This window comes from Mercenaria mercenaria, chromosome 8, assembly GCF_021730395.1.
Source record: "Mercenaria mercenaria strain notata chromosome 8, MADL_Memer_1, whole genome shotgun sequence".
NCBI lineage: Eukaryota > Metazoa > Mollusca > Bivalvia > Venerida > Veneridae > Mercenaria > Mercenaria mercenaria.
Window position 1 is genome coordinate 53,121,510 of NC_069368.1, and position 14,173 is coordinate 53,135,682.

General features: G+C 33.9%; 1 protein-coding gene across 15 annotated transcripts in view; it reads right to left on the minus strand.

Moving 5' to 3' along the window:
* Window positions 1-977: 977 nt before the first annotated feature.
* Window positions 978-14,173, minus strand: part of LOC123566323 (protein unc-13 homolog A-like) — a 190,886-nt gene continuing 177,690 nt past the window's right edge. For all 15 annotated transcript variants that reach the window (XM_053550001.1, XM_053549994.1, XM_053550000.1 and 12 more), the window contains 2 exons: window positions 12,149-12,308; window positions 978-11,777 (listed from right to left, as the gene is read on the minus strand). In XM_053550001.1, coding sequence (XP_053405976.1) covers window positions 11,480-11,777; window positions 12,149-12,308 — 458 coding nt within the window. In that variant the 3' untranslated portion in view covers window positions 978-11,479. The remainder of the gene's footprint in view (window positions 11,778-12,148; window positions 12,309-14,173) is intronic.

Below are 14,173 nucleotides of genomic sequence, written 5' to 3' on the forward strand. Positions count from 1 at the left end.
TGACCTTTGACCTACTAACTTCAAAGTTGAACTTAACCTGTATTTTATCATGTTACACCTGTGTACAAAAAAATATGATCCTAGACCCAAGCCTTCTCAAGTTATCATCAGGCAACCGTTTAACTGTTCCAAGTCACTGTGACCTTGACCTTAGACCTACTGACCTCAAAGTCAACCTTGACCTGTCTTTCATGCTATTACACCTGTGTACAAAAAATTATGATCCTAGGCCCAAGTGTTCTCATGTTATCATCTGGAAACCGTATTACTTTTCATGGTCACTGTGACCTTGACCTTTGATCTGACCCCAAAGTCGAACTTGACATGTATTTTATCATGTTACGCCTGTGTACAAAAAATTTTGATCCTACACCTAAGCATTCTCAAGTTATCATCCGGAAAACGAATAACTGTTCAAAGTCACTGTGACCTTGACCTTTGACCTACTGACCCCAAAGTCAAACTTTACCTCTATTTTCTGATGTTACACCTTTACACAAAAAATTATTCAAATCGGTCAAGCCTTTCATGAATTATCATCCGGAAACCATGAAAAACCAACAGACAGACAGACAGACAAGCTCACTCCTATATACCCCCCAAACTTCGTTTTGTGGGGGTATAATAAACAATTCACTTTTAAAGCAGATAAAACCCAGAGTTGTGGAAGAGATCGTATGTTCATTTCTTTTCTCTTTTTTGATCTATTGAAGGTTAGCTACAGATTAAAAATTGGTATTAAACTTCTGATATAATTATGTACATCTTTACTGATGACTCAAAACACTGCGGATGCGCAGGCTGGTCTGGATCCATGCTGGTCACAAATGCACTATGTTGATTTTCTCATGGTGCGGCTCAAATTATCTGGTTCAGTCACTGATGAAGCATACTGTGTTAAGAAAAATATAATTTATTAGACCCAACATCAGTAACTCACAGGCTGTTGCAGAGGAAAGAAGAGAATGAAGCCAGTATTGATTGAAGGTTGTTTATTATTTAACTCATTCTATCAAGTTCACATCCAGAGTACTTTGTATATAGATATACAACTTAAATAAAATGCTAAATTGCTAGAGACTAGTTTAGGGAAAATCATATATCACTCGAGTGATGGTCTACTGTGACCATTTTTGAGTGAAGACGAAATCTAACAGACATGACATAAGGCTGTCTCAGATTTCAATTAAAGTTTCACTTTCAAATTGTTGTTGAAAGGTAAATGTTGATAGTCTGCAGCTTGTACATGTAGTTCACCCTCAGAATCACGTATCTGTAAGAACTGTCAGCATGTAACCATACACAGATCTATATAAATGTCAAAAAATCACAATGTGTATATTAAACTTTCAGTGAGTAACCATATTTATAAATGTCAAACCAAAGCCTCTGGAAGACAATACATTCAAATATCTACAAGAGATTATTTTATTAGTTTTGGGTTTAACGCCGTTTTTCAACAGTATTTCAGTTACCTAATCGCCAGCAATTAACCTAACCAGTGTTCTTGGATTCTGTACCAATAAAAACCTGTTCCCACAAGTAACTGCCAACTTTCCTACATGAATCAGGATGTAAAGGATAAATGATATCAGAAACAGTGTCTTTTATCAAATTGCAACAGAGAACATATCCATCATACAAGGATTGAACTCGCAACCCCCCACGATCCATAGATGTGTGCTCTACTCAGCTAAGCGGGCAGGTTACAAGAGATTATGGTATTAGCAGGCCCTTCAAAAAAGTAAATGAGTTTTTAAAAGATTACCCTGTTGCCAGAAATCAACTCATTGTGGGGATATCATTAAACAAAAAATGAACAAATTCTTTAAAATGAACTATGACTTTTATTTGGCTCTTTTAAAACAACAAAAGAAGTTTAAAAACAGAGTTGTCTTTGATCCATGAGCTTCATAAACAACAACAGAATTTAACAGAAAGATGTTAGGGTTTAACTCACAAATTTCATCCTACTTTCTGCTTGGAAAAAAAACTGATAGCATTCTAAAGGAGACTGCTGGCAGCAGGTGATTCTGCCTTTTGCGACCTGTGCAGACCAAGACCTCCGTGCAGTCTGATCATGGTCTGCACTGTTTGCTATTCAGTTAGTAAATTTCCAGTGAACACCCCTTCAAATAATAAATAGTACTGCCTAAATTAATTTTAGAAATTAAGCAGGCTAAAAGTTACAGGAGACAGAACCAGTGTAGGCATTTATTTTTAATTTTGAAAGATATTTGAGAAATTACCATGTACCGGTATTACTACATTATGGACAAAATTTAATTTTCTGTTGTGAAATCTAATTTTTTTTTTTGCCTTTTATCATGTCTAAAAACGACATCATTTTGTTTCGAAATTTTAAATCAACCAAACTTAAATGTTTTAATCTGACAATAAATGGCATGAAAAAATTGCAGTCTCAGATGGTTGAAATGGGAAATCTCCCCATCAAAATCAGGATGAATTCAAAATTATGATATAAGGATCATTCAATAAATAAATGTAACTGCCTAAATATCGTTTTAAAGTATATTAATTGAAGTGTTGAATTTGAAATGTATTAATTGAATTTAAATGTATTTCATCATGACACAGGATGTTTCATATCAAAAAATGGAGCAAGTAAGACACAATTTCACTGATAAGCATTTAACAAGAACATTTGGCTTTAACACATTCACCAGGATTATTCTCATATTAAGAGAGTAACCAGCAGTGACGGTAACTGAATTATTAAGGATAACATGGTGTAATAGCTGGATGGTAATATTTAAATGTTTGGTCACTTTAAAGGCATTCAAAATCAAAAACTTTTCACCGAGAGTTTTCAAATTTTATCATTTTTTGGGGAGATAATCGGTATTGAAGTTAACATTGATGCCTATGGGAAATATATAATTTCCTTGATTATGAGAATCTGAACTCGAGTTTCGAGAAAATTTTGCAGTAGAAAGCTGCATTATACAATTCTGATACAAAATATCAAAAAGAAATCTAAAATTCCCCATAGGAAAAAGGAGAAAACCATTTTTTCTAGTTTTCAGGGGAGATAACTAATGAAAAACCAAAATTATAAGGGGAGGTAATCTAATTTAAAAGGAAATTTTTGAGAACTTGTGTCACTATATAACTTGTCAATATGCACCTTATTTCTATCGTTTGACATTTTTAAAGCCTACATTATCAAGTTGTATGTATGCTTTTGGTGAAATTGAGGCCTATTACACCATATCATCCTTAATTTTTGACAACAACAGTCCCAATAAATTTTTTATTTTCATGTTGACCTGAAATTTTTTTATAACCTTAAAAAGAAAAAGAGGCATTGTATCATTCAAAGCTGTGTGTATTTTTATTTTCATTGCTTAGCAACACAGCCATTTTCAAAAATATCAAACTTCATCTTATTCAAAATTCTTCTGTCACATGGAGACAATCAAGATAGACTTACACAGAAATAATTTACACCAGAAATATAGCTTAATTTAATATAAAATCAATTTAGTTACAGCTGAAAATTTTTTCCTAAGCACCTTAATTTAGATAATTCGTAAACGTTCACAGTTAGTAACATACAAATATAATATTCAAAGCAACTCTAAAATGTTATTCTTTTTTTGTTACAAATCTTACTGTCATCTTATTAAAAGACCTATCAAAGCAAGTTGTACAATTTTTTTCATTAAAAATTCATAGTGCTCCCATGGCAGCCTTTGAATGACACGTGGCTTAACAGGATTTAGACATTCTTGAAAAAAATCTGCTGCAAGGCGACAGAAAATCACTGAAAAAGTATACTTATGCAACCAGAAAAATCAAAGGGCAATTAATTAATATACATATAAACTGACTGTTATCTAAGACAGTACAGAATACACAATAATAGCTACCTTATATATTGAATGACCCTTGTATTTTGAAAAATAAAGAAAAGGTTCCTACAACAGAGTTACTGCCTTTGAGAGTTTTTCCGAATGATGTACAACATCAGTACCATGATAAAAAAAACCTGACAAATATTCTTGCTTTTAAATATGTAAAAAAAAGAAATAAAGAAATAAATGGATTTCCAATAGAATACAACTAAAAAATGTCATTCAAATAAACTCCGTAACCAGTAACTATAAAACTGCAAATAAAAAATAAAACAATAAAAAACATAAAGCTCTTGGGATAGCAACCAACACCTGTATATAGAGCATGAAAAAATTAACATTAAACTCAAATATAAATTTAGCACACATATATATTATATGTCATACATATAATTATGTATCATATGTTGGCGATTATCAGAATTATATTGCTAATTTTTTGTAATAAACATATCATTATTTTAATAAACATATTTCGTGAAAAAAAACCTAATGTCATGCAAAAGAATCCTCAAAATCTGGACATACTTGCCTATATGAAGATTTGTAAATTCATAAATAATGTTCATAAATATTTGGATTGTTATTTGCATGTAGCTAAGAACTTTAAGACTGGATTTCTGGTAACTGATTGTGCACAATATATCATACCATATAGAAAGACAATGTTATAAACAATTCATTATGCAAAGCAAACATAAACTTAATACAAATACCATAAATTGTTAGGCTGCCCTGAAATTGTTAGCTACATATCTGACCTAGAGTTAGCCTGATTCTTAATCCAAATTTTGCTGCAGAACAAACCTTAGAGTTAGCAACAACAGCAATTTAGCGTAAACTACAGGCACGACCTAAACTTAGTCACATATCATGCCATGTAGTCGCTATAAGTTTTGCCAAATACTTGGTTTCTTTTATTAGACCTAGTATTAGCTGCAAACTCACAATGTATTACATTCAGACTAGGCTCTAGGCAGTTCACAATTTAGGTCTAGTTTTAATTAAAAACCAGACTCATGGCTATTCTGGTACAAAATTTTGACTTAGGGTTTATAACTTCTTAGACCTAGAATTAATTTACAACAATCTTGACCTTGTCTTACACATGGTTCAGTGATAACTTTAAATCTGTCACAGTGTCTGCTTTGAATAACTGTTTTAGCTTACATACAATCTTGGTAAAGTGGTTACCATATTTCTTGCTTAAAATTAGCTGCAAGTTTGGCCTAATGTGAACAGAAAATACATGGCTTAGCTTTGGCTATAAAATGACCTAGTTTCAGTCATAAGCTAGACAAAATGACAGCGACATATCTTGTGCAATGTTAGCTACAGATTTAGACTTACATTAGTTATCAATATAACCTGTGTTAGAAACAGACATGGCACGGTATTAGCTATATTTGATCTGACCTGCTGATACTGAGATATGAAACGATTAAGTTTTCACCTGAAGTATAGAGCCATTAACACGCTGACTTTTCTTCATTCAGTAAACGCTAAATATCGTAAGTGTATGTCAAAACCAAAATATATCAAGCAGGAATTTGACCCAGAAAACACAACTTTGATCAAATGTGATACAAACAATTACTGCAAAAAAAAAGATACGTGTCTCTAAAGAGTTTGTTCTTTGAGTTTGTTACGTTATATGGCGACTTTCATGGTAGAAGAAGACCCCAGTTGCCCCTCCTGGTATTATTTTCTGACGGGTTGACACTTGGGTAAAACACCAACCTTCTACAAGCCAGCTGGATGGCTTCCTCACATGAAGAATTCTACGTTACTAGTGAGGCTTGAAACCAACGTCTGTGAGGGGCAAGTAATTTAAAGTAAGTGATTTTAACCACTCTGCTATGGAGGCCCCCTATGTCTAAACAAGAACTACCTACTTGTTATGCTCTGTCTAGTCACCAAAATGTACTAACGATTCTTTGTTAAATTACAAGAGCTGTCCGTAAGACAGCCAAGCTCGACTATTCGAAATATTGTCACAGAAGCAGGAAATTATTACCCAAAATGTTAAATATCAAAAGAGCTTTAAGTTCGAAAGGGGACATAATTTGACCAAAATACATATCAGAGTTATGGGACTTGAAGTTATCAACCCCAAAGAAACATGTTAAGTTTCAATTCAATATCTGCATTAGTTTTGGGGATAGTAACTTGCATGTAAAACTTTAACCAGAATTTTCTAAGTCCAAAAGGGGGCATAATTTGCTCAAAATACATGTTAAGAGTTATGGAACTTGACCCAGTGAGGTTGGTAATTGACCTAGAAAAAGAATAAATAAGTTTCAAAGCTATATGCCTTTTGGTAATAGCTGTATGTACTTGCACACAAAACTTTAACCAGGATTTTCTAAGTCCAAAAGGGGGCATAATTTGCCCAAAATACATGTCAGAGTTATGGAACTTGGTGCTATCAACTAGATTTATAACCCCGAAGACACATGTGAAGTTTCAATTTAATATCTGTAGTAGTTTTGGAGATAGTTACTTGCATGTAAAACTTTAACCAGAATTTTCTAAGTCCAAAAGGGGGCATAATTTGCCCAAAATACATGTCAGAGTTATGGGACTTGACCCAGTGAGGTAGGTAATTGATCTAGAAAAAGAAAAAATAAGTTTCAAATCTATATGCCTTTTAGTAATACAATGTAGCTGTATGTACTTGCACGCAAAACTTTAACCAGAATTTTCTAAGTCCAAAAGGGGGCATAATTTGGCCAAAATGAAGGTCAGAGTTATGGGACTTGGTGCTATCAACTAGTTTTATAACCCCGAAGACACACGTGAAGTTTCAATTCAATATCTGCATTAGTTTTGGAGATAGTAACTTGCATGTAAAACTTTAACCAGAATTTTCTAAGTCCAAAAGGGGGCATAATTTGCTCAAAATACATGTTAGAGTTATGGAACTTGACCCAGTGAGGTTGGTAATTGACCTAGAAAAAGAATAAATAAGTTTCAAAGCTATATGCCTTTAAATGATAGCTGTATGTACTTGCATGCAAAAACTTAACCATGGTGTGACGCTGACGCCGACGCCAGGGTGAGTAGAATAGCTAGACTATTCTTTGAATAGTCGAGCTAAAAATGTATATTGCAAAAAAGGTTGCAAGAATACAAACCAAACTAGGTCAGATACTGCTAAACTTACAGACAGCCTAGTAACAATATCTGCCTAAACTAGATCAAAACTTCATTGTAATATTGCAATTAACAATAACAGGGTGGATTTCACAACCAATATAAACTATCAACTTTATATAACAAAACAGGAGAAAACATTTAACTTTGATTCAATAATCTTGTAACAAAACAGACTACGTGGTTTGGCTTAAGGGAGAGAGATTGAGGGGAGGGGGGCCTGATAAGCAGGCAACAGTCAACAATTTCATCAAAGCCCTTTGTAGGGCTTGGCTTCCATTAGTAATAATTTAAAACAGGCAGATGCCAATGTGGAGTTCCCATTACTATTTACTTTAAACAGTCAGCTGTCAATTTAAAATTTCCACTACTTAGTATTTTAAACAAGTAACTGCCAATGCCAATTTGTCCATTTCTATCTTAAACATAGACAGCTTGCCTGCTCATCCCAACCCCACCCTACCTCTAAAACCTAAATACAGGAAAGTACAGATATTTTTTATTCGACTTTTCAATTACAGCATCATATAAACTGCTCAGTCACATATTTGAAAAACAACTATTTTGAAAAAAAAAAACAACAAAACTTTCAGTGGTAGTCCAAAACATGTGCTTCGTAAGTTATGTATTTTGACGTTTTTTTTCTATGGGGAAAAAACAAGAGTTTTTCACACAAACTGAACCAAATTGATCAGATCTTGCAGTGAAACTTCACATAAAGAATGTAAATCACTTGTTCATGGTTGAAATAACTAATAAAAATTATAAGGCAATGAACACAGAAACCTGAGTAAGAAACAGAAATCAGAAAAAAGTAAGAAACACTGCATAAAACAGAGATCAGTGTAAAACTATAAACTTGCTTAGAAGTCCATGTAAACTTGCATGCAAATCTGCATAAATTTGCCTGCAAGTCCACGTAAACTTGCTTACAAGTCCATGTAAACTTGCCTGCAAGTTTGCATAAACTTGCTTACAAGTCCATGTAAACTTGCATGCAAGTCTGTGTAAACTTGCTTACAAGTCCGTGTAAATTTGCTTACAAGTCCATGTTAACTTGCTTGCAGGCCGCATAAACTTGCCTGCAAGTATGCGTAAACTTGCTTACAAGTCCAAAGATTCAAAAACTGTGAGACTAGAGAGATCAGATGTAAAAAGTTTTCACAGAAGTAAACAAAATGTAACAAAATATTTAGCCTGGCTCCCTGGCTGCATGGTTATTTTTTACATAAATACTGCAAATGAAAACTTTAAGCCTCTAAAATAGCACATTTTATCTGATGGATGGATAAACCTGTTTGGAGCCAGGGGCAATAACTAATGTCAGTATAGAAACAACCTGCTGCAGTTACTTCCCTGTTAATGCAGAAAACTTATATATCAGAAAACTGATAGAACAGGGACAGGAGCCAGTCTACAAAAGATTCTATATATTAACTTTCCAAAGTTATATCAGAAATCAAATCTAGCCAAACAAAACATTACAAACATTCATTTGCAATAAGTTTGCATTAACCTACAAATACAGAAAGTTTGTAGGCATTCAACCTGATGCATAAAAGATAAATTATATTTGAAAACAGAACAACACTTTAAACTATGAATGTGGTATCTATAGACAATGACTCTTTTTAAAAGATTCTACCTTTTGGCAAATTTTGTTATTATGCGATTTCATTTTCTCACCACAAGAACCATGTTTATATAAACAATATGGAACAATACTTTCTGGTTGATGTAAGGGTATTTTGACTCAAAATCGCCTATTTAGCTTGGCTCTTCATTTTTACTTACCCTTAGGTACAACCTGCTAAGTATAGACTTAATACTTTCAAAGCAATATGTGATTTTCTAAAAGTGAGCCTAGATAGTGTCTTATAAGAGATTTTCTACATATAAGTAGAAGAGATTTTTTAATGGTAAGCCTAGTGTGGATCTTATAAGAGATTTTCTACATATAGGTAGAAGAGATTTTTTAATGGTAAGCCTGGTGTGGATCTTATAAGAGATTTTCTACATATAAGTAGAAGAGATTTTTTAATGGTAAGCCTGGTGTGGATCTTATAAGAGATCTTCTACATATAAGTAGTAGAGATTTTTTAATGGTAAGCCTGGTGTGGATCTTATAAGAGATCTTCTACATATAAGTAGTAGAGATTTTTTAATGGTAAGCCTAGTGTGGATCTTATAAGAGATCTTCTACATATAAGTAGTAGAGATTTTTTAATGGTAAGCCTAGTGTGGATCTTATAAGAGATCTTCTACATATTAGTAGAGATTTTTTAATGGTAAGCCTAGTGTTGATCTTATAAGAGATCTTCTACATATAAGTAGTAGAGATTTTTTAATGGTAAGCCTAGTGTGGATCTTATAAGAGATCTTCTACATATAAGTAGTAGAGATTTTTTAATGGTAAGCCTAGTGTGGATCTTATAAGAGATTTTCTACAAGTTAGCAGGGTCAGGATCTTAAGAAAGATTTTCCAAAAGTTAAGACTAGTCAGGATCTTATTGGAAACTCATAAAATCTTGTTAAATCTTCTCAACTTAACTAAGTCAGCTTCTAGGTGTTTGATAAATTGATCACCATTCGTGATTCCACCAGAAAATGGCCAGACACAAATTTCTGCTTTAAAAAAACTCCTAGTCAGACATGTAAGCCAAGTCATGGAACATATACAAAACTGAGTTTCAAGCTGAATTATAAATGTGAATGTGTGTAAGTCTATGTGACACTGACACACCTATTGCATCAACAGAATTAAGATTAAAGAAAATAACTCGTACAATATTGCAACAAAGTAAATTCGAATTTCTATTCAAAAATCGTAAATGCAGTTATGTATTGCAAAAAAGAAACTTCTTAAATAAATGCCATTAAGCTTGATTCTATAAATAATGTAGGTAAGTATGTATGTATGTAAATCAAGATAGATAAATAGTTATATAAATACTACAAAAAATGTGAAACTTCTTAAAAACAAATATATATTACTACTTGGACTTATTTTTCTATAACAAAATAACACAGGTAACAGTCTTTATATAGTTTGACTGTTTCACAACACTTGTCCCCATAGATCAGATCTATAAAAAACAACTATGTAAATCAAAAACAAAAAAATTCTATACACAGATCCTTGTAAGCTCCGTCTAAAGAACTGAAATGCACCGCGCCATAAGAAAACCAACATAATGGCTTTGCAACCAGCATGGATCCAGACCAGCCTGTGCATCCACACAGTCTGGTCAGGATCCATGCTGTTCGCTAACGGTTTCTCTAATTGCAATAGGCTTTGAAAGCGAACAGATGTTGGTTTTCTCATGGCGCAGCTCAAATGGAAAAAGGATGTACACACTATAGTAAAACTTCGACAAAGATAAAATAAATGCTACCTGTAAAATATAGAGGACTGTCAGGTCAAAATGATTTTCACAGCATCAACAGAAGAGGCAATATTTTCACTTGCATTCAGGAGTGAAAATCATTTTCATCTTACATGTTAACAATCAAGTTTTCTACTTGTCTGCTAGCTTTGTACAACGGAAAAATATATATCATTTTATATTTTTTCCACTTAGTCAAAATTTTTGGTTTCTATGTGAAGTGACCAGATATATTTCTCTGTGATAGTTCAATGATTTATTGAAAAATATGTAATAAGTAGCTTAAAGTCATGATTTTCAGTAATTTATCCTAAGATTTCACTATTATATATCCAAAATTCATTTGAGCCGCACCATGAGAAAACCAACTAGTGCGTTTGCGACCAGCATGGATTCAGACCAGCCTGCGCATCTGCGAAGTCTGGTCAAGATCCATGCTGTTCGTTAACAGTTTCTCTAACTGCAATAGGCTTTGAAAGCGAACAGCATGGATCCAGACCAGACTGCACGGATGCGCAGGCTGGTCTGGATCCATGCTGGTCACAAACGCACTATGTTGGTTTTCTCATGGCGCGGCTCATTTTGCTTTGTAGTTACAAAAAACCCCTTCATATTCAATATCACAAACTGCTCAACTGATGAAAACTTATAAATCCCACTTTTAAATGTATTCAATGATTTTGTTTCCACACAGATGTTGAATGAATGACACTATGTATTCTATCACTTACAAATAAACAGCTGTTTATATCAGTTTATAAATATTACATTTGATTCAGTTCTTTAAATGTTTCAGTGAACACAGCAATGCTGGATACAAAATGCAGCTTAGTTTAAGATTTATTCAAAATTAAAATATTAACATTATATATGTTTTGGCCCAGCTATTAATTTACATAATGCACAATAGGACAGCTTTACAAAGAGGACTATAAACATTGTACATGTATACCTCAATGTATATGTGATTGTATATATATATATATGAAATAAGAACTGGATAAAAACATGTATATTACAAAATGCATCAAAATAGATGAGAATGCATATTAAAAGAGCCTATTTCTTCTGCATCATGTGTTCCTCAAGGTGTCGAACTTCTGACTTCAACTTCACAAATTCTTTTGCAACTTCATCGTTCGTTCTCTGCGACAAGATACGTAAAATTGTCCATCCAGTCTCGTCAAGTTGAAGTCGTTTGCCTAAAGAGCACCAACACGCACAGCTTCCTTGTTCGGCTATATCGCGTAACTGCATCACCGCCATTCCGATGAGGCGGTCTTCACGTGCAAAACAGTAGTCCTTCACACAGATGTGTAGTTCATATGAACTAGGCTCATCCTCGTTACCCAATATACTGAGAAAAAAAAAACAACATGCAATTCTAACAAGAGCTTCTATTCTTTGTCCTAAATCTAGGCTGCAAAAATCTGAGCTTCATTACAGGTCAATGTCAACTCCTGTTTTACATCTTAGCTACAAACTAACTTTGATTCCAGCAAACAAATCTCAATCATTAAACTTTAAAGTGTAGCTCTAAAAATCGTCATCCATCATCTTTCCATTAATTATCAAAAATCAGTGATATTGTAAAACTGTTATTTATGTCACAAAGTGCAAGACAGTGTTAGCTTAAAAATGCATTCTGCAATTTTCCAACATTTGTTCTAAATTTTAACTGTCTGATATAAACATGAAATATAGAATGGTGTAAGGGGATATACTTACAACTGGAATGTTTCATTGAATTTTGGAGACCAATTGTTGCTTTTTGACTTAGTAGAATGCTTTCTCTTCTTATCACTAAGATGTGGACCTATCATGTTCACCTCAACAAAGGGTCGGAACATACCCGTCGTCTGCCACTTCAAATCATTTGCAGCAACAACTGAAAAAAACAACAACAAAATACTGCATGTTGTTTTACAGTTGTTTTACTAACATCAGTCATAGTCCAAAGTCACTTCATTTCTGAAATAACTCATGCTGACCTTTGTTGTAAACTATAAATAAGAACAAGAGGACCATGATGGTCCTGAATCGCTCACCTCTCCCCACATGACCCAGTTGTGAGTATGTCGTTTTTTCTATTATTTGACATAGTGACCTAGTTTTTGAGCTCATGTGACCCAGTTTTGAACTTGACCTAGATATTATCAAGATAAAAGTTCTGAGCAATTTTCATGAAGATCCATTGAAAAATATGGTCTCTAGAGGGGTCACAAGGTTTTTCTATTATTTGACCTATTGACCTAGTTTTTGAAGGTACGTGACCCTGTTTTAAACTTTACCTAGATATCATCAAGGTGGGTCACCTCTAGAGAGGTCACAAGGTTTTTCTATTTTTATACGTACTGGCCTAGTTTTTGACTGCACGTGACCCAGTTTCGAAACCTGACCTAGATATCATCAAGGTGAACATTCAGATCAATTTTCATGAAGATCCATTGAAAAATATGGCCTCTAGAGAGGTCAAAAGATTTTTCTAATTTTAGACCTACTGACCTAGTTTTTGACCACAGCTGACCCAGTTTCAAACTCGACCTAGATATCATCAAGATGAACATTCAAACAAACTTTCATACAGATCCCATGAAAAATATGGCCTCTAGAGAGGTCACAAGGTTTTTATATTATTTGACCTACTGACCTAGTTTTTTAAGGCACGTGACCCAGTTTCAAAACTGACCTATATATCATCAAGGTGAATATTCTGACCAATTTTCACCAAGATCCATTCAAGGGTATGGCCTCTAGAGAGGTCACAAGGTTTTTCTATTTCAAGACCTACTGACCTAGTTTTTGATCGCAGTTGACCCAGTTTCAAACTTGACCTATATATCATCAAGATAAACATTCAGACCAACTTTCATATAGATCCCATGAAAAATATGGCCTCTAGAGAGGTCACAACGTTTTTTCATTATTTGACCTACTGACCTACTTTTTGATGGCACGTGACCCACTTTCGAACTTGACCTAGATATCATCAAGATGAACATTCTGACCAATTTTTATGGAGATCCATTCACAAGTATGGCCTCTAGAGAGGTCACAAGGTTTTTCTATTTTTAGACCTACTGACCGAGTTTTTGAACGCACATGACCTTGTTTCGAACTTGACCTAGATATCATCAAGATGAACATTCAGACCAACTTTCATACAGATATCATGAAAAATATGGCCTTTAGAGAGGTCACAAGGTTTTTCTATTATTTGACCTACTGACCTAGTTTTTGATGGCACGTGACCCACTTTCGAACTTGAGCTAGATATCATCAAGATGAACATTCAGACCAACTTTCATACAGATCCCATGAAAAATATGGCCTCTAGAGAGGTCACAAGGTTTTTCAATTATTTGACCTACTGACCTAGTTTTTGAAGGCATATGACCCACTTTCGAACTTGACCTAGATATCATCAAGGTGAACATTCTGACCAATTTTCATGAAGATCTCATGAAATATATGGCCTCTAGAGAGGTCACAAGGTTTTTCTATTTTAAGACCTACTGACCTAGTTTTTGACTGCATGTGACCCAGTTTCGAACCTGACTTAGATATCATCAAGATGAACATTCTGACCAACTTTCATACAGATCCCATGAAAAATATGGCCTTTAGAGAGGTCACAAGGTTTTTCTATTATTTGACCTACTGACCTAGTTTTTGATGGCACGAGACCCAGTTTCAAATCTGACCTAGATATCATCAAGGTGAACGTTCTGACCAATTTTCATGAAGATCTTG